The sequence below is a fragment of the Nicrophorus vespilloides genome, unplaced genomic scaffold (assembly GCF_001412225.1).
Source record: "Nicrophorus vespilloides isolate i.1.1-1 unplaced genomic scaffold, Nicve_v1.0, whole genome shotgun sequence".
Classification (NCBI taxonomy): domain Eukaryota; kingdom Metazoa; phylum Arthropoda; class Insecta; order Coleoptera; family Silphidae; genus Nicrophorus; species Nicrophorus vespilloides.
Window position 1 is genome coordinate 25,203 of NW_017096779.1, and position 24,266 is coordinate 49,468.

The window sequence follows — 24,266 nt, forward strand, 5'->3', positions numbered from 1 at the left end:
ATTAAAAATTGAATTGTTGCTTTTAATTTGGGAAATATTTTATTATCTTGCGTTAATTTATAGAAATAGATTCGTGTTTCGTTCAAGATCAATAAACGCGATTCGAATCAGAACGAAATCAAAGTTTGACGGAGAGTTGGTCGGTTGGTAACACTTGTTGCGTTGCATTCCATATGATATTATTGTGGTTTTTCCCCTGTTTGTTTATGTATCTGCTTGTTTGCAGTTTGTTGTCTTGTCAGTTTTCAGATTGAGGAGAAATCTGTTGATTCTGTTTAGAAGCAGCATCGTTTTACTACGTGCCAACGCCAGCCAGCAACGAAGATACAGTGTAAACAAACTGATTATGGCGGATTCCAGCTACTTCCTGAAGATCCTGAAGGAGAATGAGAAGCCTCGTAGCACTGAATTCCTGCAGCATAAGGAGCAGAGGTACGAAAGGCTCACCAACCAGTTCTACCTGGTGATGACGAGCCAGTACTTCAGCAAGCACAAGGTGGCAGAGAAGCTGGCCCTCAAGATTCTGCACCTTCTGGAGACAGATGAGTACCCGGACGAGTATTGCAGGGACTACAAGATGCAGAAGAAGTACCTGTCATATCATCTGTTCATGGCACGCAACAGGCAAAACACCAGCAAGGCACCGGAGAATTGCAACATGGACATGCACATGGAGCAGCTGGAGAACTTCCTGCACTACATCAACGTTCAGGAGTAATTTTTTACAGAAACCACAAAAACTACGCAGATTTAACAACATTAGTGTTTTGCAGTTTTAATGCTGCCACAAAGATTGCCACATCTGAGGTCAGCAAGATATTCAAAGAACCTGCACAAAACCAGGCCTACCAGATTGGCAAGTACAAGTATGCTGGCAACTGCAACATCTACATCATGATGTATTACTTCATGCACATCCAAGTTATGAATGAAATTAAGCATGATATTTTAATAGACTGTAAGTAATATTGCTTTGGCAGCAATCCAATATCATTTTTAAGGTTGTTACACATGAATTTAATTCACATTTAATTTATATCTTCATTTCAAAATAATAATAATTCCAATTGGAAAGTATGAAATTTAAGACGTTATCTATAAACCTTACTTGGGAGTATCTTAGCTTAGAACAATGAACATGTTTCATATGAAAATCATGAATTCTGAAGGTCGAATTGATAAATGATGATATGTTTTATCTCACAGTGTTTATCATCATTTATGGTACATTACTTTATATGATTTGTTCTTTTGCAAAGCTGCAGTCCCACTTGCAAATTAGAAATTTTAAAAAATTGCTGTTTGTAAGTGTAAATGCTTTATAGATATTTCAGTTTTGATTTTGATTACACTGAAATTTGAAGATTATCTCTGAGAAACATGTTTATGTGAAACAACCTGACCAATTGTTAGAAGTAGCATTAATTCGTAATAATTATTGATAATTAGTGCAAGTATACTTGGAGAAATCCATTCAACGAGACATCCATCTGCTGCCGCAAGCCTTCGTGCACTGTATGCGATCGGAAATGCCGAGATGCCACAGATGCCTCGGTACGACGTACGAGTTCTGCCTGAACGCGTTCTACGTGTACTCCATGATCAAATTAAACAGAGACATGAGCATAAACTTTGCAAAGTTCGACACGATTCCTGCGAAGTGGAATCATTCGATCTACTGCCCGATTGACGAGGAAAGGGAGCCGGTGCCGCCGACCGTCATACCTCTTCCCTACAAATTGTACGCACCGTCGCCTTCCCTCGATCTTTGCAGAGGTACCTTCAGCAATGTCATCGACACCGTCATCATCAATCTGTGCAAACGAAGCGTTCTTTGCGTGATGTGCATGTGTTACAAGGATTGGAGCATCGACAGGAGCAGTGTGATGTGGAAGAAAGTCGGTCAGCGTAGCACCACATTCGACATCAAGTCGATCGATATCCTCCTACGTATGGGCAACAATCTGACGATCAAGTTCAACAAGGATCTGGGAACGGACGGAGAGGAGACCGGCGAGGAGAGGGTTGTAGAGGAGGCGGCGGTGGTCAAGACGAAAGTCGCGAAGCAGAGCAAAAAGAAGAAGATGATCAATCAGATCGTGCAGACGAAGAGTCCGCTCAAGGACTGTAGGATCAAGCAGACGCAAACGTGCATGGAGGAGTCTGTGATCAAGGATGACAAGAAGCTCCAGCAGCGAGTCAAGGCGCTGGAATCGGAGAAATCGAGGATGCAGAAGGAGATGAACGATCTCAAGAAGAAGATGGACAAGATGAGCATGAAAACGTCCGACATCAACAACAAACTGCAAACGTCTCAGAATGCCCTCAAAGCACGCGAAGAAGAGTTAAAAGGTTTTAAGCAAAAGGTAATTTCAAATTATCACATCAAAATTGACAGCATTTGAGAGAGAGAAAGTCAATATGAGCCAAATATTGGATACATCATATCACCACATTATGTATTGGTTATAGGTGGATATACTGATGAATCTTAACTTGTCGAACGAGCAGAACGTCGCCAAATGGTCGTACGACTACGAAATACTGTGCACGAAATACAACACGCTGCAGGTGTGCTCGCGGGATTTAAAGACGCGGAATCAGGATCTGCAGGAGAGGTGCGACCGGCAGAAAGCGTACGTCCTGGAGAACATGGCACTGCAGCAGGAGTTGAAGAAGACAAGGGAAGCTTGCGGTCGCATAACCGGCGAATTCCAAGTGCTCAGGGAACATATGAACCTACAGCAGAATTACATCTTGAAGATATGCAACATGCTCAAAATGTATCTGTATAACGTGCTGAGATCGATGTCGGACACGTTGCAAAGGTACGATTTAAGCACTTGCCTTGTACTTGTATGATATGTTGATTGAATTATTTGTTTGGTTGTTCATGCAGATACGAGAGGAGAAGCTTGATGATAGTGATGGAGTACGAGGCGGAAACTGCGACTGAAGAGGATTTCAAGTTCATGCAGCACATGGGCGAGTTAAAAGATAAATTCAAAGAGTTCGAGGTGCGACGCGCGGCTCTCTCAAGCATAATCAGCTCACATTTCTTTCCGATTACTTTTAGATCAAGTGCAAGACCCTCGAGGACCTGCTGAATGCGAACAAGCTACTCGAGGTGGTCGATCTGCTGAAGTTGCAGGACATCGTTCGGATCTTCGAGCAGTTCCCAAACATTCTGTTCGATGACATGTCGAAAATGCAAGTGTAGCAAGTAGAACTATATTCTAAGTTTAGTAGTTTAGTTATCGCATGCTTGTAGAATGAATGTGCTGACGTTTGTTGTAAAATAATAATGGGGGATAATTATAATAGGATAATTTCGCTGTCCAATAAGAACGCTCGGATTCGCAAGCATCAGGAAATGGGTGCATGCTGTTCACTAGAAGGAGGAGGCGATCAGGTCAACTCATGCGAACACAAATCTGTGAACGAAGCGAACGAGTACACAGACGAGAACGGCAAGTACCATTTGCTCTTCATGCGTGTCAAGGACAACGTTTACAACGCCGAAAATGACGACATAATAGTTCAAGCGCTGAAGGAGATTCGCAGGAAGAATAACAATAGGATGAGCTTCCTCACGTACGGACAGATCGTGAACAGAGTCCAGCAACGTATCGACGAGTGAGTTGAACTTCTGCAACAGTAATATCAGCAATATATCAACTACTAAACTCTACTTCCGATATTTCAGTAGCGTCGAAGAAAACAGCTGCTGCATTTGCTTTCACGGTTATGACGATATTCCTATACGAGTGCTCGTGTGCAACCACAAGTTCCATAAACACGTACGCATCTTCCAATCTCCTATTCGATCTTTAATTTAAATATATAAATGTATCTTTTGTTTGTTTGTAGTGCATCGAGCATTGGTTCGAAACCAACAACGTTTGTCCGATTTGCCGTTCAGTCATATCACCTTAGGATCGATCTACAAGTATAGAAAGAAGGCTTCGCTAATTATCTTGCAAGTATATTCCAATACTTACCTTTAATTACTTAGAGCTAATTTGTTTTTTTTTTAATTATTATTACTACTACCTAAATTTTATTTTTATACTTTTAACGGATAACCATTATATTTAAATAACATTATGTTATTTATTTGTTTTCGTTTAGAATGCCTTTATTTGTTCTAATTATGCCAATGCTAAATAATAAACAATGTACGCAAATTGTAACGTTTCCCACTTCCCCGAATCCGTGATACACGAAAACTTTAAATTTAATTTTTAAGATTACATTTACAGTTTATATAGTCGGCAGCTGGTTGAGTTGAGCACTGCACATTTTCGCAGCTTGTAGTGTAGGGAAATTGCGATCATCTCAAATCAAATGTTCATTAAAATAAAGTTTATATACAGTATATACTTATTGCTAGGGAAATCCCCTAAAATTGAGGCGCGTATTTAGATTCGTTATTTGTTATTGGTACGACTGGTACGTAATCTGTCAAAAAAAATATAATGTTTACGTACCTGTTGCGCTTGGCATAGTGTTTACAAACAAACATATTTTAAAAGATTTTTGCGCTATGTCTGTGCAATTGATGTGCCTCACCTCAGGTGGAGGTTTGCCAATTTTCACGCGATGCAAGGGAAATACGGAAAACGTAAGTGCTCTGCACAAAACCCATTTATGACCAATTTGATTAATTGCAGTGCTTGTAGCTACCTTTTTCGTTGATCGGCTCCTTGAATGGAGTTCATATGTTCAGCAAATCGCAACGCATGGAATTGCTGAGCACCGTGACGAATGATTACACTGTGGTTTGGAAGGAACTCTACGATAGGTAGGTTTGCAGCTGTTTCAATGATTGTTTTCATTGATGGTGCTCTGTGTTTTAGTTTGATTTTCATCGGTATTGCAAGCGCATGCACAACTGAGGCTCTGACACAAGTGATAGAGTGTGCGGGCAGTGCAATGGTCATGGTCGTTGGAATGGATGAGATCATTGCACAGAGAAACATTGAAAGACTAAAACGTGAATTACGGGTAACATTTCACACAATTACATGCACAATTGAGTATGAAAACTTACCTTGTTTCATGTTGTAGGTGTGCTCACCAGTGATTGATAGATTGTTAGACTGCTTGGATTTTGGAGATGCAAATACAAATCAATCCACAATAAGTATAAGCGGCATGGTCAAGACGATACTAACACCTGAGAACCATCTGATAAAAGTGATCCATCTAACAGCAAAGCGAATTTAATTGTTTATATTTATTCATACTCGTAGATCGTTTTGGACACGTTCACGGAATGCATCGATTCGATGTACAGCTGTGTGCTGATACACGGTAAGCTGGCGGTGGCCACGGATAGCTGGTGGACGTTGCACCCGACCGAGATCAAACTTCTATCACTGCTTGCGTCGGCCGAGGGATCGAGCACCACGTCCAAAGACACACCCGTCTTTCTGCCGTTCAAGAGTCCTAAAGCGGCGTTCCGCTTCGTCACCTGCTCCCTTCTACCGGACGTTCAGGTGTGCTGTCTGTGCGGACCAGAGCAACAGCTGGAGGAGATCGAGAACTCCGCCGCCTACTGCTTCAAGTCGACGATGGAAATCCTCGGCTCAGCGGTGCAATGCCACCCGAGGAATTTCCCAGCGACCATCCAGTTGGACGCCGGCATCCTGGGCGTGCTGCTCATCAACGTCGAGTGCAGAAAGTACATGATGTCGAAAAATCCGCAACCGAAGAGGATCGTCAACGGATCGCACCGCTTGGACATTCTGAGAACGTTCTACTATCAGGCGGTGCTCGACGTTCTGCTCAGTTTGAGGGAGGACGTGGAGTCGACGGTGGTGAAGGAGACGTACTGGTGCTCCGAGTATCACAAGTGCTACGCTTTGAAGCAGCACGGGAACGTGCTGTGCGTGCTTTACAATGCGAACGTTCCAACGATGGTCATGAGGTCTCTTACTCGAGCCACGCTGAAGGTCTTCATGGCCGAGAAGCAGTTCTGCTGGTGAGTGCGAAGTTGTGTTGTGGGTCATTCCATGAGCTCGGGCGGGAAGGGCGGTACCGGGGGCGTGTCGAAGACTCTTTCTCTGCCCTGGTAGCAGCCAATCAGCCAAGCCGTGTAGATGTGGCTCTCCTTATCGAACTTGCCGCGATCCACGTGCGCCGTCTGCACCAACCTCAGCGGTATCGCCGAGACAATCTGCAAACATTGATAGTATTGCACATCATCACAATTATGTATAAATAATGTAAAATTTACCACCATGAGGAAGAGCGCGGAAATGTATCCGACGACGGTCCAACTGGTCTTAACTTTTTTCTCTTCGACGACGGACACGCATCCGGCCACGGATAGGCTGAAGTTGGCGTCGTTCGTGTAGTAGTACGGCCCTGCGCCTTCCTCTATCCCATGGTGGATGCACGGATACGTTGATCTGATGCTGCAACAGCTGAAAGGCGTCTCCCCGATCACTTCTTTCTTTCTGCAGAATACATATATAAATAATGTGAAATATAAAATATTTTTGGTATTTACGTTTTCTTTATGAAATTGGAATCGTACCACTCGACGTAATACCAGTCGCTGTAGTTGCGCGAACCGCAGCATTGGAATTCCACCTTGAAATTACTACAATCAGATGCGGTTAATGAATGATGAATGAAATTCACCTGAAGACGATCGATGGTCTTCTTCGTGTTGCCGTCCGTCGAGTAATTGCTCATCGCATGCAAGAAGTCATCGAAGTACGTGGGATCTGCACGAAGATCAAACGTTTCGTCATTATTGTCTCATCGATTGTATTTAGATTACCTGTTTTGTATCCGTAGAACAGTGCTAATCCTATGAGCGCGATGAGTAGGAGAAGCACGATGCCGGTCATGATGAGTTCGGAGAAGAGCATGTAACCCCAGACGGCTTTCTTGCTGCTGAAGACCTTGAAGGTGGTTATGATGATGATCAGATTTATGGGGAAGGTGAGCAGAGCCGAGAGCGAGAGCAGCGTCGGAAGGCCGTAGATCGTGACCTCCAGCAACGAGATGAAGTCGGTGAGACGTGTCCTGATCTCGATGGCCGCGTTGAACAGCTCGAACACGTAGATCATTATCAGCACGTTGAGGATGGCCGTTATGAAGGATATGATCCTGACACTCCTGTACGTCAACTGAATGATCGGCTTCCCATACTTCACCTTCACCACGTTCTTGAACGTGTACATCATTCTACCTCAATGAGACCATCGTCCCTAATGAAGAGAAGATTGATGTAGATATATATATAGAGATATATATGGAGATATGTAAGATAAAATTGTCAAATTTGACGGGTGTCTGGATGGGTGGCTTTTGTTTTATGGGTGATGGGGTCGCGTCTGGCAGCGGCCCTCTGGATGCGCGAATTGGATGGGCGGCTCGGGTGTAGCATCTGCGACCTCGCTCACACACACCCCTCCTCGTCCTCCACCACCACTCGCGTTTCCCTGGGGACAGCTTCCGAATCTCTTAAACTGATCGAAACCCAGGCACGTCCCTGTGAACACCTGCACACGCACACTGCAGGCTATTTACTCGCTTTAGTGGGCTAATTGAATTTGCAGACGAACCGCCTACGAGTAATCCTCGTGAACCATTAAATTTGTACAACAGTTACAAGAAAATTGATGACTATCGTTAATTACATTTCAAGTTTAAAGACTGTAACAAAAGTTCAGCAACGTTAGTCCTTGCATGGGTGATAGAACTTTGACAATTCTAAACTAATAGGTGATTTGAAGGAAAATTTTAGCAAAATTAAAGCAAAAAAGACTAATTTCTAGTTAATTTCATCATTTTTTGAATTCATGAATATGAAAATATTGATTATTATTAAAGGAAAACTAAGAACATGTTTTATCTTGAGAGTTTATTACGTTCACAATAAATATACAACAATTAAACTATTTACAAAGATTTATATATACGAGTTACATAGAGGTTGGTTAACTGGTTTGCTTCGCTGCATGTATGCTTGCATACATGCAGGCTAGGATTCGTATCCTAGGCGTCGAGGACGTGGTTCAAGTATGCTATGTAGCAGATGGCCAATCGGAGGATCTCGATTTTGGAGAGCTTCTTGTCCGGGGGCAGAGTGGGCAGCAGCTTTCGCAGCTCTGCGAAGGCCACGTTGAAGGCCTCCACGCGGATTCTCTCGCGAGTTGCGTGCGCTGTGCGGTACTTTTGCGTGGCCCGGCGCCTCCGCCGTCTCTCCTCCCTTGTCAACGAACCCATTTCGCCGCTCCTCTCTCTGCAAAAAAAAACACCAATTAAAAATCAAATTACTAATTAACTTTACAGTAGGCAAATAGTCAAGTTAACATAATAGAAATTTAATTAGCAAATTTAATCTAAGTAAAGTATAATGAAATCTAGTCACATGTGAAATATTAAAGAAACATTGAAATGTTAAATGTCAAATTTGACATACGTACGTATTATAGGAAACGTCAAATTATACCTAGGACATGTCTAATGACAATTTACAAACATCAAATTGTAACCAAACTAAAGTTATCTGTTCGTATATTGTCAATCATGAAAGCGTACACCTAAGGTCGTAAATATGACAAATTTGCGTACGAAGGCGATAAATTCCCGCAAACGACGTCGAACACTTTGCGAAATTTGCTTACATTTATTTACTTTCTTTTTTCATTCAGTCTACGTCAATGCGTCTGAGGATTTTACGATATTACTGTAAAAACATTATAAAAAATTACTTATTGAAAATTTCTACATTAGAATTATATTGAAAATAGCAAATATCATAAATTTAAGAAAGTTTTGTGCGAGAAGACTTGAATTTATTGGAATTGCATGTGGGGAAAAACTAACCTTTTCTTTGTGGAAGATGAGACTAAATTGCTGCAGGACGTGATGTTATGTAGAGTGTCTCTGTTGTCGTGGCCGCTCATTGCATTCTTTCATCTAGGCCGAAACGATAGTCCTTCTGTCAAAAAACAAATGAATGGAAGAAAACCAAAAAATCAAATAAGCGATAAAACAGAATAAAGCAGTTTCAAATAGGGTGGAAATGTGCAATTCCAAGCGAAGTAGAGAGAGAGTTTTAAATATTTCATATCGGAAAAGCATAAAGCCGGAATGGGTTTTGGATTTGTGGCCTCGTAAAATTTAAAAATTCATCATCGCGCCACATGTTTTCATAGCAACGAAGATCCTGTTTATTCTTGCATTCGCTTTTGTTTCCTTATCCGTTGATATGACTACTTGATAAATTTATGAAATATTAATTAGTAATTGGTATTTATTAATTACAGAAGAAGTGACCCAGAAGTAATAACTAAATTGATAAGTTTGCAAATTAACATGTCTTCAGGATGGATTTGCCTTCATTGCGATTACGTACTCGATCAGTGTTCGGTGATGTAATTGAGGAGGGTGTTGATTACCATTGCATGTAATTTTAATTGAATTATTGGGATGCGCGATGATCGAGGCCACGTGCGCTTACCCTCTTACTTTATGTTTCCCACTTCTTTTTTTTGTTGCCTGGGTCCGAGCATCCCGCGGGACCGACGATGATGATTAAGGGTGTTCATGGTCGCGTGACGATTTTCTCATGCATTTTTACGCGAAATCCCGGTGATTTATCGGTTATTTCTCATTTTATTCGCACCCCCAAGCGAAATAAGCCAATGAACGAAAAATAATATAGGAAATTTGGTAAAGACGTTCCCAGGAGATCGTTTCGAACTAATGCGATAATTAGATTACATTCGACGTTTTCTGCTAAACAAACATTGCGCAAAGAAAGGGTTGAGTGTATCTTTCTTATTTTGTCCAAAAAAAAAATATCTTATAAGAAATGGAATAATAACTTGTAACTCTATTGTTATCGAAATTTGCTAGATAGATATTTAATCAAAAGTAACCATGGTAACTAACCGTATATTGTTTGATTCTGTAAAGGGGGTGTCGGCATAAAAAAAATAATTAAGTAGTCATGGTAACTAAACTCATATTGTTTAATTTTTGGAATTGATCTTAAGTAAACATTATTTTGAATTTACACTCATTCAACAATTTCAAACAGTTTTAGTTTTAAAGAAATATAAGCAAATGATAATTAAAAATTTGAAGAAATATAGATTTTTAGGAAATAGGTATTAACAAATACAAAAAAGTACTTTAATTTTGAAATAAGAATTAAATAGTTTTCTTAAGAAATTAGTAATTGAGGGTTAAAGTTAGTAAAATAAAAATAGATTTTTGCAATTAGGCTAATAACAAATTTAATAAAAATTGAGTATTGATTAGAATTTATTCATAAATGATTTGGTTTTGGATTAGATCTTAAGTAAACATTATTTTTTTTAATTACATTCAAAAATTTGAAACATCTGGTCTTCTTTGTAAGGGATGCATAAAGTTAGGTATTATATTAGGTATCAAAGTTTATTTGAGTTGTAAAAATATGAACATTTTCAATTTTATATGAAAGTTTTTGTTTCTATAACTTTATTAAATTTTATAATGTAATCTTCTCAAGTCTTATTGTTTATTTTATATATAATTTCATACATTTATTATAAGATTTAGTAGACAAAAATTGATATTTTAAATTTATTATAAAAATAGATTACAATTAAAATAATAGAATTAATAAAAACATACGAACTTGATTTTTTCAAAATACGAATATTTCAATTAAATTGCTGCACTTACTTTGATCCTTTGCTGATGTCCTTCAACATTGAGAAACAATTGAACAACAAGTGTCACCGTGCCGACGGTGCAGTTGTCACGGTAGCAACTAACTAGATCTTATCTGGTAGCGGCGGCGGCTGCTGATGGCAATTTTTTGGGGGAGGCGCCGGGCCAGCGCCCAGCATCCTCCTCATGGACCGATGGGAGGCACTGATTTCGTCTCGCAGCCAATGGGCGATCAGATTGCAGCCACCCTGGACCCGGCCCCTAATCGATATCACCATTGTTACCATCTCCAGCCACGCCCATCATCAAAATAAAAAACAAAAAAATAAGATGCAAAAGACAACAAGGAGGAAACAAAAGCGCAATTGCTTCATTGATTAATTGCCTTTGTTTCATCCCTTTTATCCGTTATGTATAAATTCGTTAAATTACCTTTTTAGTAATTAAATTTTAAAGATTCTAATAATAAGAAACAAATCTATTTAGATTACTTTAATGAAAAAATAATTTATAAAAAAACTGTATTTAATTAAATGTAAAATCAATGATACTGTAGAAAAAAAACGTACCATTTCTATTATTTCAATTATTGATCAAAATTTTACCTAAAATAATTTTACTGTGTCATTGATTTTTTTCTTTTCTATACTGAGAATGCTGTGAATTTGCACGCATTTTGTGCGTTGCCATGGCGGAAGGAAACGTTTCCTAGGCGCCGCAAAGGGCCGTGATTTCTGGCCATTTTGATTGTCCCGTTTTGACGGAAGCTCGTGTCAAAATTGTCGACGATGACAGTCCGAAATTTTTCGTTTTCCTAAAATTTCCATCAGTTAGTTTTAGTGTAAATTGTCTTCGATTTAGTCGTGTTCCGTGGAAATTCACTGTGTATTCAATCATCATGTCTATGCACTACAACAGCGGCAATCAGGTAAATGCATGCACGATTAATCAATAGATTTGCTTTACTTTATATTCAAAGATAGTCTTTCGTTATTGACGATATTCTTTTAACACTGAAATTTGAGATTCTAATTATATGATTTACATGTTGTTCATTTAGAGATAAATGTGTTTATTAACGTAAATCGTTAACGTTTTGATTCAGCTTCTTATTTCTCTTTAAGTTAAATTTCGTTAGTTCCTTACCAATTCTGAATTACAAATTAAATAATCTGTTTTATTAAGAAAATTATCTATAAAACTTTTTTTTTTCATGTTTTATTGGGTAATTTTGTAAGTCAACGATGGTAAACAAAATCATTATGCCAACAGAAGGAAGTTTATTTGGCGAAATTTGTTGAATGCATTATTAAATCGCGGCCACAAATCTTACGTAATTCGCTTTCGCGTAAAGTAATTTTTCCGGATCACGCGATTTCTTCTATTTGTTTGTTTGCTTTGCAAATTGAGGCAACTCCAAAGTTTCATTTACCAAGAATACAATTGTTTTCTTTATTTTTTTTAGGGGAAACATTTTTTTTTATGTTTTCGAACTGTGAATTAAAACTTATGAATGAAATTCTATACAACATTTATATATCAATTAATTTAGGTTTAAAATCTCGAAGTTAACGATAGATGTTTGGTAAACATTGGAATTTTATTAATATGTCTATTTTCAGTAAATTCAGTCGATTTCACAAATCTAGTGATAATTTTTAATTAAATTGAGAGGTTGGTAATTAGGTAAACGATTCATTCTTTTTGTTAATATTACCAACTGATTGAAAGGCGGAAGTAAAATTATTTCGTTATGGGGAATAATTAATTTTTGTGAATTTAAACTTGTCAATGAATTTGTGTTAAAATCCAGATGTTAATTAACAATGAGATGAATAATTGATACATCTTATACTAATTAATATAAAATCATTAATTTAAATTTTATTTGACGTTTATTCACGATTGTTTTCATTATTACCAACTAATTGAAGTGCAACAATAAAGTTATTTTGTTTTGGGGGAATAATTCGTGTTTGTGTTCTTAACAGTTTATTTCGTAAATTGAAACTTGTCAATGAATTTGTGTTAAAATCCAGATGTTAATTAACAATAATGGGATGAAGATAATTGATCGAGGTAATTGATACATCTTATACTAATTATAATTAATATAAAATCATTAATTTAAATTTTATTTGACGTTTATTCACTATTGTTTTCATTATTACCAACTAATTCAAATGCAACAATAACGTTATTTTGTTTTGGGGGAATAATTTGTGTTTGTGTTGTTAACAGTTTATTTCGTAAATTGAAACTTGTCAATGAATTTGTGTTCAAAATCCAGATGTTAATTAACAATGGGATGAAGATAATTGATCGAGGTAATTGATACATCTTATACTAATTATAATTAATATAAAATCATTAATTTAAATTTTATTTGACGTTTATTCACGATTGTTTTCATTAATACCAACTAATTCAAGTGCAACAATAACGTTATTTTGTTTTGGGGGAATAATTCGTGTTTGTTTTGGTAACAGTTTATTTCGTAAATTGAAACTTGTCAATGAATTTGTGTTAAAATCCAGATGTTAATTAACAATGGGATGAAGATAATTGATTGAGGTAATTGTTACATTTTATACTAATTATAATTAATATAAAATCATTCATTTAAATTTTATTTGACGTTTATTCACGATTGTTTTCATTATTACCAACTAATTCAAGTGCAACAATAACGTTATTTTGTTTTGGGGGAATAATTCGTGTTTGTGTTGTTAACAGTTTATTTCGTTAATTGAAACTTGTCACTGAATTTGTGTTAAAATCCAGATGTAAATTAACAATGGGATGAAGATAATTGATCGAAGTAATTGTTACATATTATACTAATTATAATTAATATAAAATCATTCATTTAAATTTTATTTGACGTTTATTGACGATTATTTTTATCAATTCAACTAATTCAATTGCAACAATAAAGTTATTTTGTTTTGGGGGAATAATTCGTGTTTGTGTTGATAACAGTTAATATTGTGAATGTAAACTTGTCAATGAATTTGTGTTCAAAATCCAGATGTTAATTAACAATGGGATGAAGATAATTGATCGAGGTAATTGATACATTTTATACTAATTATAATTAATATAAAGTCATTAATTTCAATTTTGTTTGACGTACATTTAAATGATTATTTTTTTATGAAAATGACAGATCATAAAATTATATGCGGTTGTTTTTTTTGTTTTGGTTTTTGTTTGCGTATGGTTTTGATTGCTTTTTCTTCATTCTTTCAATACCGATTTGCGCGTGTGTTTGCAATTTGCGCAAACCGTGCGTGCGTGTCAACCCTTCCTGTATGTAATCAATCAAGCGTCTCCTTTCATCCATTCAGCAAGGACGAAAGAGGAAGAGGAGCTCGCGGCCGACCGCAGCCGCCTCCGACCGCCCCACCGCAAAACAAGCGAATACACATATGTAAAAAAAGAAAAAAAAATGTATACGACACAGTCAAAAGAGTCGAACAGAATGACGTCGCAGCGGAACCACCCACGCACGCTTTGATTTGTGCCCTTTCAGTTCGTCCTTTGTTTCGTTTTTGTTTTGTTTTGCGTCTCGGAAGGGAGAACGGTGCAGTCGCGACGACGACGTTTCACTACTCTTGCTTTTGGCTCCAAGTGATTTACCATTCATGGGAAAGGGGTAAATTAATTATTTTTTTTATCATAATTTCATTTCATTCATAAGTGCGTAAATTCTTAAAGTGATTTCAGAGTTTTCGAATAACAAACACGAAACGTATACTCTTAATTAGTACTAATTAGTATCAGAACTTTAGTAGTTAATAAATTAGTTATAACAGTTTGATCTGTCACTTTCATTACTAAAACTAAAATATTTATAGTAGAAAAACACAAATTATTTGCTAATATTTTTTTATTTTCACTAATTTACATTTACAAAAGTATTACGTAAGTTTTTTTTTATTCTCTCTCCATCATGTATGTTGTATGACATGTGTTTGGATGAGATTAGGCCGAAGTCAAAATATATATATTTATTTTTTATGTGTCCGTTGTAACGATGCAATTAATCATGAAGTACAGAGACAGAGATCTCCGTGTTTAAGCCCAATCGCCCCCAAAGTCCACTTGATAAATGACACGGATTAGGATTTTCGCTAGTGCAAACAAACACATGTCCTGTTTGTAGCAAGTGCAGAAGTGTTTGTGCCCTTGAGTCGATTGAGGGTGAAGGGTGTTGTGGAGGGTAGCGGCGCACCGGTGCAGCCTACTAACAAAGTGAAAAAGTTTTCTGGGGTCCGAAATTCAATTGCGCCCATCGGGATATTACCATTACACGCCGCTTAAGTTGTAAACTCCCGAATTGCATTTGCCGGCAGAACGATTCCCCAAAGGGAAAATTGATCATTAACTACGGTGCGAAGTCATCAACTAATCGTAAGTTTATTATTGTTTGAGTAATTACTTTTTTTTTTCACTAATTTTAAAAGTGAATTACAAGAATACTATAAGTCTAATGTATATGCTATTATACTCAAACTATTCCTTACACTTTTAGCTTTAATATGTACTTTTAATTATTTGTTTACTTACTGTATTTTTTGGAGAAATTTGACAAAATCTTCAATTTTTACAGAAAAAATAGTTTTAGCTCTTATTTACATACTATATTGTAAGTTTTTTTTGGCAAGTTTTCGATCAATTCGATCAAATGAAAAGATGCTGAGAAATCTCATTACTTCAAAATTGTCGGCAAATTACAAAAATACCAAAAGTCTCACATAAATACCATTATAATCAAATTATTCTCTGTGTTTGCAGCTTTACATGTATATTCAGTGATTTGTTCATATTTTGTTGTAATTATTGTGAAATTTAATGGAATGTAAAAACATTGATTTTTCGAAAATCAAAATTTTGATATTTCAACTTTGATGGAAAATTACGAAAATACCACAAGTTTCGCACAACTATTATTAGACTATAATTATACCCTACAGTTTTAGCTTTAATTCTCATTTTCAATAATTTGTGTTTTTCTATAAATTCTTTTGACATTCTCAAAACATTAATTTATCGACGCTTTATTATATAATAGTATATTATAAGTATACCAAATAACTTTCCAACAATCAAATTTCCGTGTAGTTTTAGCTTTAATATGCATTTTCAATGTGTAATTGTTATTTTCTGCAGTTTTAACTCAGTTCAAATTTTCTTAAGAAATTCGCTTGTATCAAAATTTTCACATGTCGTGTTTTTACAATTTGATTGTTGAAAATAGTAAATGTGTTCCATGCTAATGGATCGCATTAACAGCGTTTTTTCCTTTTTTAATCAAATTTATGTGCATTCTTTATGTTTTTCGTTTCGTTTCGTCCATCGGAAATAGCTTTGCAACAATTGGTACGAAGCACGGCATCAGTTGTGCATCGATTGTGCATTTTCCATTCCCGTGGAGCCACGAAAATCGCCGACGGACTCGAATTTATTGAATGACGATTTCATTTTGCGTAACCGTGCACCGGCCGAAACCGAATATTACCGTCATGATCATCCCCGTCCTTCGCCGTTAACACGGGAGGACAGGTCACGCGAGCCGCAGCCAAAGCAATTTTACCTAATAATAATACTACCGTACAGACAACATCATCATAATCGTTACGTATTTATGAAGCCATAAATCCAGTTGTTAGAAACCCATTACAGAACATTATATTATCTCAGATTTTTATTAATATCCATGATCAATTTCTTGTTAATCTTTATTATTGTTGATTATAGTTATAGTTGATATATAGTTATATAGTTGATTATAGCATAGTTAACTTTTGTTATAACTCAATTGTCATTTGTTTCTATTTCGCATTCGTTTTTTTAATGCAGCGTGCTAATTGTGTATGTCCCTCGTATATGGATTACTTTCCAACGCCACCTGTTTGTTGTGCCATCACCGTTCCCCCACGATTTCTTTCATTTTCATTTTTTTTTTGTTTGATGAGTGCGAGGGGGCCGTGTCTCCTTAATCCTCGCTATAAATCAGACATTTAAACCATGTACGCGGCGGGATGCGACGCGTCCGGACAATTAAATTTACACCCCCGGATTAACTGGTAACGAGACGAGCCCTCGACCGTTCCCCCTTTCCTCGCCCGAGAATATGCTTCACTCGGACAACCCCTTTTCAATGACAAATATTGAATTGGGATTAGATTTGCGCAGTTGGTTGCCTATAAACGGAGTGATGATCCTTGCATCTTTTCAATTTTTCTGCTCTAAAAATTAAACCATAAAATGATTGTTTCTCTTTTTGTAAAATACAAAAGTAAATTTAGGAATTGGTTAGGACAAGGAAAGAATTTGTTTTAACAAATGGATAAAATTACTTTTTATTAAATATAAAAGTGGACAATTTTTCTTAATATATATTAGTTGTAATATTCATTATTTCTTTGCCATCCTCTCTTTCCTCTTCTTCACGTGCTTTTTGACCTTAACTTTACGCTTCTCGGCTTGCGCCTCTTTGACAGCCTTTTTGCGCGCTTTCTTGTCCTCCAACGATTCGTCCTTGGGCCTGGAGCTGTCCACGAATTTGCTTGATTCTTCGTCATCTTCTTCGTCCTCATCCACCTCCTCTTCGTCACCTTCCTGTTCATCTTCGTCCTCCAGGACCTCGGGTTTATTGCTGGTGCCGCTCAAGTCCGATTTCAATCCGATTAACGTCTTGTAAATCAGATCATTTTCACCGGCTTTCGCTTTGTTGATGTCCCTTTCAACGTCGAGGACTTCCGTCAACCTTTTGGGGATGTAAGAGTTTTTGAACACCTCCTCTTCAATCTGAAATGATTCAATTGGTTAGGTTTTTATGATGATTCTGAGGTAGATTTTATTCGCCGTACTTGCTGCTGATGCGTTAGATCTGATCTGCCCGCGGTGTTCTCGCTGAGCGCGTCCAAACATCTGTCCATGTTCTCCGACGTAATCGTGGGATCGGTGATGAAATCGAAGAGCTCTTTGATGGATAAACATGCGACTTCGTGTTTTCGGAAGAAATCGGTGATGTTCGCGCAATCCTTCCTCAAGAATTCCAGAGCGTGCGGATGATCGTGTTCGACGGATTGACTGACATCGATGATGTACAGCTCGCCGCACATGTAAAGCATATTGAATTCAGACAAATCGGCGTGGACTAGTTTGCAGAGGTTGTACATCTTCCACATCGCCGTGATGACGTCCCTGTACACCTGTCTCGCCTTCGACTGCGACAAGTCGACGTCCTTGAGTTTGGGCGCCGGCCATCCTTCCTTACCGATGAATCCCATCAGCAGTACGTGAGATCTCAGTATAATCGGTTTCGGTACATTCAGACCGTTACTGTGCATCCTCTCCAAGTTACGCATCTCCTTCTCGGCCCACGTCTTCACCATCTTCCTCGGGTTATGTCGGCAATACCCGTGTCGAAATCTGAACTCTCCAGACACATACTTATCGCGATCTTTGAACACCAATATGGATGTCTTGAAGACCTTAACGGCGTACTGATCCCCATCCTTTGACGTTGCATGATAAACGTTGGCCTCTTTGCCAGTGGAAATGCATCCGTTCACCTCTGTGATCAAGTTCTTGTTTATCAATTTGAACAGAATCATCCTAGTCTTTGGATCCATAACCTGCTCAGCTGTGGCCCTATCATGCTTATCTTTTATCCTGATCCTCTCATTGTCCATCCTCTTATCACTTTGCATTAAAACGTTTGCAGCGTTCTTGGGCAGTATATACTTATCCAAATTGATCTTACTAGAATGTTTCGCAAAGAGCTTATCGTTTGGCTGATAACTGTTTAGCTTACTTTGATTACCTGCCGGTTGTCTATTGCTACTGTTACTATTACAACCCTCATAGTAATCGTCGTCATCATCATCATCATCGTCGTCCCAATCATCTTCATAGTAATCATCTTTTTCATCAAAACTTTTGCTTTCTGTTTTCTCGTTAATTTCCAATTTTCCAACAGCTTCTTGTACTTCTTCTGCGTCGCAGTACAATTCCTGATCAGTTAAAGTGGGACTCATCTTGTAACAATATCAAAGCATGTCTTCGTCAAAATTAGAAACGTGCACGCGCTTCTGACGTTTTTTATAATGTTAGGTTATTGCCAATGTTTTTGTCAAGTTTTCGAGGTTGGCATACCTGATGTTTAGTGATTTCTAAATACAGGGTGATTTCTTAGATTATATACACGGAGTGTTTCTTCAAATTATTTTAACATAAATTTTTTTGGACTCGCCAACACCGATCTCTGCTCCTGTAGAGAGACAGGAACAGTCAACCACGTCCTGTTTGGATGTACAAACAACGCAGCATCTACTGTCCACCATCTCTTCTATGAACATACGGTTGCCAACTTCCATAAACTCTCTTTTAGCGGAAAATCGTCCTGAAATTTTTAAGACTTTAGCCAATTTTGTATTGACCACGGATACTTCCTTATAAAATAACAGCCAATCATCACTAACAACCATTCCGAGGTCCCCCCAACATCTTTCGCAGAATCGCCGGGACCCCGATTCGTACTCCACCTATCCTCTAAACTTTCCACTACAATACATATTGCGATTGGCGTAATGCGTCGAAAGGACGCAGCTAAATGGAATTTATATATTAATTATAATTGAAATTAATTAATTTATTCTATTATTTTATAGTTTGTCGATGAATTCGAGCCGAAGAGGTTGAGGAATTGGCAGGTGCCAAAGTGGTATCCGGATGCGCCGATCCCGAGAGCCGGAAAGACCGTCGTCGTTTCGAACGATCGAGGACATCTTCTGCCTGGTATACCGCGATCGCAGGATAATCCATGGGGCAATTATGTGAACACTTGGAATCTTCCCAAGAAGATCACCAGAGAAATAGGTATGAATGATGATGATTCCCAGTGAAATTTGTTATTGATTTGTTTTGTTATTGAAGCAAACCAATTGAGCGCTCCCAACAAGATCCACGTGGACAGCTACAGGTATCGCGTTAAGCAGTACGAGAAGAAGAAGGATTACGCGCGGAAGCATAAGGGATTCGATGGAGGAGACGCGATCAGCGTATCCGGTGATTCGGTGAAGGAGGAACATAGAAGTGAAAAGGATTGCGGATGTTGCGGTCTGTGCTGCATGTGTCTGGCCAAATGCAAGGCGCAAAAGGCTGAAACTAGGAAAAGCAACGAGGAGCAACTCGAAAAGATCGTCGACGAGTTAGCGTCCATGCAAGACGAGCAGGTTCCACTGAAAGACGTAGGTTTTCTTCAAATTATTTATGTTTGTTTAATTGAATCGTTGTTTTTTTAGAAACCGCCCCGTTGTCCCATCCACGATAAATCCCCCTAGTATTTTTCATTTAAATTATAAGTTTATCATTACACAAAATGCTTGCAATGTAAGTAATGCTAATTATGTTATTTGCATATAGAGTGATTGCTTTAGAAATATTTGTAACTATTGTTTATTTAGTGTTTTTGTGTTGGGATACAAAGTTGGATTTGTTGTATTAATCTGTATTCTGAATTTGTTTGTATTTTTGAATGCTGCAAGGATCTTAGCTACATTCCTGGGGCTTTGACGGACGAGCGGCATCGCTTGGAAAGCCACTACGGATTGCAGCAGAGCCTGAGGAGGTGCGACGAGGATAAGACTTCCGGAAGAGGTTTTCCGGTTTACAGGGAGTGCTTCGGAAGTACTATCGGATCGGAAGATAAGGAAGTGATCAGGGAGATGCCGAAACTGGATAAGGTGTACCTGGAGGCGGCCACGAACTTCGAGTTGGCCCGGGAGTTGCACAAAGTGAATCTGGAGCACGAGCCGCTCCCGGACACGGTGCCCAACTATTACTTCAGGAAGATGCAGATGGAACATCCGGACAAGCATCCCGGATTAGCTATCAAGGGGAAGAACTATGCGGCAGCTGTAGGGTATAAACCGCACAGCGGATACGCTCCGAATAGATGCACCAAGATGAAGGTGTTCAGACCGAAGACGTCGAGCACGGAGGCTAGCGAGGTGGAGAGCGTTAATCTGTTCGATAAGAAGTGGAGGTTCATCAAGCAGAACAAGGTTAGACCAATCGATCTGGCGATACGCTGGGATATGAGTCCGGCGAATCCCGGAGACGAGCCGCGACGGCCCAAACATATAGATGGTTCGAACGGATCGCAAGCGCCGGCAGTCTTCTCCATGGTTCACACGCCGAAGACGGGACAAGCGGAGGAGATTTCTGGGAATGCAGAGCCGCTGTTCGAGCGGCCCAAAACCACTCCGGTGACGAGGAAGGAGCAGGAGATTTTAGGTGACAAGAAGTGCTGCATGAATAGGCTGTGCGTGGCGTGCGAGCTTAAAGATCTGCCTGTACCTAGAAGACCCAAGGAGGAGTACAAGATGGCCTTTAAAGCGGGTACTCCAAATACGAGGAGCTCGGAGGGTTCGCAGATCTACGTGAAGGTGCCCAAACAGAAGGAGCCTTACGGAAAAAGGTCGTACACCATTAAGAGTCTGAACGCTCCGTTCAGCCTGAAGAAGGATAGACGCGAAGATTACCCGGATCATTGGAGGTTGGCGAGCGTCTATCAGCATTCCTACAAACCCATTCATCTGCGAAAGAAGAGTCTCCTGCAGAGCGTCTTTCAATAGAACGATTTGTCCGAATACGAAGAGATAGAGAGACACGCGATTAATAATAAATAGGATGGAATGCGTGTAAGTCACGGCCAGTGCACTTGGCATCTGCTGTCGAAGAGGCGATCCCAGCAATCTCCGCGCTCGAGTCCGTTTTATTAATATTAATTATAGGATTTCGCCTTTCTTCCATTCCTGCATTAACCGATTCTACTTTTACTTTTGAAATTCCGAGCGTTTCGTTCCTCTCGCGCAAATTGTTACCTTTTCTTCTATTTCTTTCTCTCTGGTCCATCGCCGTGGAACTCGAATCAGACCATGCGAGTAGTACACTCCGCACGAATCTAGGTTGCAACGGAGCGTTAATAACAAAAGACACTCGCTGATTGAGGATCCGTTACAATCTTATCCACGGACGAGATGATCATCTTCCACACTTTGTCATGTTTTTTTTTCCACTCTAATTTACTTCCCTAAACGAAATTAAAAAAAACAACTATATTCATCGAAGCATAAGATTAAAACTCGTAACTAGATCTCACATACAATTACATTACTTTCTTAATTATACATATATAATTAAGTTCATGAGATGTCTCTGATAGCAAATAGATTACGCAACAATTGTAACGTCAATCTGTCAATTTCATGTTACATGGCAACTGTAAGTTTAATTAACAAGGGCTAACAAAGTAACTGTAGTCAAGTCATATTAGAAGACGTTGCCATGGTATTGGATGGAAACAAAAACAAACTTACTTAAGAAGTAAATTTACATAAGCCATTCTAAACCAATCGACTAAAACTTAAACGAATGTATACATAGAAAATAAGTGTTTTTCAAAATATGATGCATTAGATAAATGGAAATGACAGATGAATATGAATAATAATAAGCAAACAATCAAACAACAAAAACAGAACAAACAAAAGTAAAGAGGCAACGAGAGACGAATGATTAGTTCGTAAATTTCCTGCTTTCCTCTTTCACTTTCTTCGCGTCCGTTTCTCTTAGATTTCCTCTCGCAACGAAAGTCCGAAGACCAATCTTCCGATTCCATTAGCCGCTGCAACGGCAGCAGCTGGCCTTTTTCTGTCCTACGTTTTTACCAAAATTAAAAAATTCATCGGGATTGCCGTTAGAAAGGCGCAATAAAACCGAAAGTTGAGAAAAACTGTAATTTAACTTTTGTAATGTGTGTAACAATTTTATTGCATTATTATACTTTATGATTAAATTATAATAAAAAAAAACATCATATTTAGCTTTCGTAATGAGTTCTTAACCATAATTTGATTGTATTAGATGTGTAGTTAATTTTGTAGGATTATTGAGGGTGAATAAAATTGTTTGAGAGTGTATTAAATTAAATAGATTTATTTTATAACAAAAACAATAAGCTTTAACAAAAAAAAAATCAATAACATTAATAACATTAACAAGTAGGCTGTAAAAAAGTAATAACAAGTTGTGTTTTTTTTTTTTTTTAGTGGTGGGATGATGAGTGTGATGGATGATTTGGTTTTTGTTTTTTGGGTGGCGCGTCACCATTCGCCCCAACGACTAGTGGGGTTTTTAGTGCTTGCTGTGATGGTAGATGATCTTGTAGACTGGTACCTGGACGGGAATTGGTTTCGGGACTGGGATCTGGACGTGCTTCTCAACGTGAACGGGAACTGGTTTCTCGACTGGATATGGAACGGACTTCTCTACGATGTAAGGCACCGGCTTCTCAACGGGAATGGTGATGGTCTTGATGACGGGTACGGCGACGGGCTGTGGCACATGGATGTGGACGGGGTACGGCTGGGGCACGGGTACGGCGACCGGCTTCGGTACCGGCACAGGCACGGAGTGAGGAATTGGTACACCCACGTGCTGGTACACCGGCACCGCCACCGGTTTCGTGATCTCCACAGTTTGCGAGACCACGTGGCCCCCGTGCTCGCCACCGCCGTCGCTGCCTCCCCCGTACGAGTGCTCGTCACCTCCACCGTAGCCGCCGCCTCCAAGGTATCCAGCCTTGGAGACGGTTGCTGAGGACAGCAAACAAACAGCGACTACTGCGATCTGCAAAACAAGTAAGTGACAATCAAAAACATTGCGACGACAAATTCAAATGCAACTCGATTTTCATTTAAACTGATCGCAATAGAAACCAATCAAAATGAGCTAATTGCACGATTCGAATTTGAGCGAATCCAACGGATTAACTCTACTTACGAAAGCTTTCATTGTGGCTGAGTATGAGATGAGGTGACTCGAGGATTAGTGTTAAAAACTAACTGATGCCTACTGGATCGCACCACGACGTATTTATACTCGATACGACTTTCACCGTCACCCCACTAAGCCACCTAAGATCTTCATGCATCGGACGCGAACGTCTCTTCGCCGATTTTTCGACAACGGAATACCCACTTCCGGTCATAATCCAATTTCTTTCTATCTTTCTTTCCATCCATCAGCAACTATCTCCATCACACACACGTAAACTTTCAAAACATATGCTATCTATTACCCAATGCTCCAGTTAATCAAGATCACCATTAGCAACAGCAACAACAACAAAAAACTCATTAATATTCGAGATCTTCTGGTCCACCAACTAATCTGCAATAATTGTCTCATTTTCGCCAAAAAAAAAACAACTGCTGCTGTTAACTGTAACTCATAATTCTACTGTTATATTGTAGTTCATTAAATTTGTGTTTTTCTTCATCTGTTATAATTAATTACATTCTACGTGATACACATATTAATACCATCAATTTTAATCATTACTTTTTATTGAATAATATAAAAACTCGTACAATTTATTCATAAATTATTATTTACAATTATTTTTTGAGCAATTTTCGACAATAATTTATCATTTATTTTCTTTTGTTAAGTATGTTTTTTTTTTTTCAATTTCTACAGCTCATAGCAGGCGACTC

At 38.6% G+C, this 24,266-nt stretch overlaps 6 protein-coding genes and 1 pseudogene across 9 annotated transcripts; 3 read left to right on the forward strand and 4 right to left on the reverse strand.

Moving 5' to 3' along the window:
• The first annotated feature begins 63 nt into the window (after window positions 1-63).
• On the forward strand, window positions 64-4,245 carry LOC108558168. 2 transcript variants are annotated; one of them, XM_017914993.1, is made up of 10 exons: window positions 65-714; window positions 774-958; window positions 1,450-2,366; window positions 2,473-2,828; window positions 2,900-3,017; window positions 3,077-3,210; window positions 3,325-3,636; window positions 3,707-3,800; window positions 3,871-3,983; window positions 4,132-4,245. In XM_017914993.1, the coding sequence occupies exons 1-9, from the start codon at window positions 347-349 to the stop codon at window positions 3,934-3,936; spliced, it is 2,550 nt and encodes an 849-aa protein (XP_017770482.1). In that variant the 5' UTR covers window positions 65-346; the 3' UTR covers window positions 3,937-3,983; window positions 4,132-4,245. The 2 variants fall into 2 exon arrangements, with proteins under 2 accessions (XP_017770483.1, XP_017770482.1); XM_017914994.1 differs by lacking the exon at window positions 4,132-4,245 and having other exon boundaries at window positions 64-714; window positions 3,710-3,800; window positions 3,871-4,094.
• A 151-nt stretch (window positions 4,246-4,396) lies between these two features.
• LOC108558169 (protein fuzzy homolog) lies at window positions 4,397-6,014 on the forward strand. Its single transcript, XM_017914995.1, has 5 exons — window positions 4,397-4,624; window positions 4,683-4,804; window positions 4,860-5,007; window positions 5,071-5,199; window positions 5,256-6,014. The coding sequence occupies exons 1-5, from the start codon at window positions 4,547-4,549 to the stop codon at window positions 5,988-5,990; spliced, it is 1,212 nt and encodes a 403-aa protein (XP_017770484.1). The 5' UTR covers window positions 4,397-4,546; the 3' UTR covers window positions 5,991-6,014.
• LOC108558170 lies at window positions 6,000-7,753 on the reverse strand (annotated as a pseudogene).
• Window positions 7,754-7,795: 42 nt separating this feature from the next.
• On the reverse strand, window positions 7,796-10,964 carry LOC108558158 (helix-loop-helix protein 1). Of its 2 annotated transcripts, none has more exons than XM_017914980.1 (3): window positions 10,702-10,964; window positions 8,851-8,962; window positions 7,796-8,263 (listed from the first exon to the last, which is right to left on the reverse strand). In XM_017914980.1, the coding sequence occupies exons 2-3, from the start codon at window positions 8,928-8,930 to the stop codon at window positions 8,017-8,019; spliced, it is 327 nt and encodes a 108-aa protein (XP_017770469.1). In that variant the 5' UTR covers window positions 8,931-8,962; window positions 10,702-10,964; the 3' UTR covers window positions 7,796-8,016. The 2 variants fall into 2 exon arrangements, with proteins under 2 accessions (XP_017770469.1, XP_017770467.1); XM_017914978.1 differs by having other exon boundaries at window positions 8,851-8,965.
• A 6,097-nt stretch (window positions 10,965-17,061) lies between these two features.
• LOC108558171 (serine/threonine-protein kinase RIO1) lies at window positions 17,062-18,810 on the reverse strand. 2 transcript variants are annotated; one of them, XM_017914997.1, is made up of 3 exons: window positions 18,527-18,607; window positions 17,568-18,465; window positions 17,063-17,505 (listed from the first exon to the last, which is right to left on the reverse strand). In XM_017914997.1, exons 2-3 carry the CDS (start codon window positions 18,411-18,413, stop codon window positions 17,113-17,115), a joined length of 1,239 nt encoding a protein of 412 aa, XP_017770486.1. In that variant the 5' UTR covers window positions 18,414-18,465; window positions 18,527-18,607; the 3' UTR covers window positions 17,063-17,112. The 2 variants fall into 2 exon arrangements, with proteins under 2 accessions (XP_017770485.1, XP_017770486.1); XM_017914996.1 differs by having other exon boundaries at window positions 17,062-17,505; window positions 17,568-18,810.
• A 482-nt stretch (window positions 18,811-19,292) lies between these two features.
• On the forward strand, window positions 19,293-21,755 carry LOC108558156. The gene is made up of 6 exons (XM_017914976.1): window positions 19,293-19,307; window positions 19,374-19,581; window positions 19,639-19,952; window positions 20,007-20,044; window positions 20,100-20,112; window positions 20,169-21,755. The coding sequence occupies exons 1-6, from the start codon at window positions 19,293-19,295 to the stop codon at window positions 21,339-21,341; spliced, it is 1,761 nt and encodes a 586-aa protein (XP_017770465.1). The 3' UTR covers window positions 21,342-21,755.
• A 1,072-nt stretch (window positions 21,756-22,827) lies between these two features.
• LOC108558157 (E3 ubiquitin-protein ligase RNF12-B-like) lies at window positions 22,828-23,562 on the reverse strand. The gene is made up of 2 exons (XM_017914977.1): window positions 23,551-23,562; window positions 22,828-23,397 (listed from the first exon to the last, which is right to left on the reverse strand). The coding sequence occupies exons 1-2, from the start codon at window positions 23,560-23,562 to the stop codon at window positions 22,903-22,905; spliced, it is 507 nt and encodes a 168-aa protein (XP_017770466.1). The 3' UTR covers window positions 22,828-22,902.
• Between the last annotated feature and the right edge of the window lie 704 nt (window positions 23,563-24,266).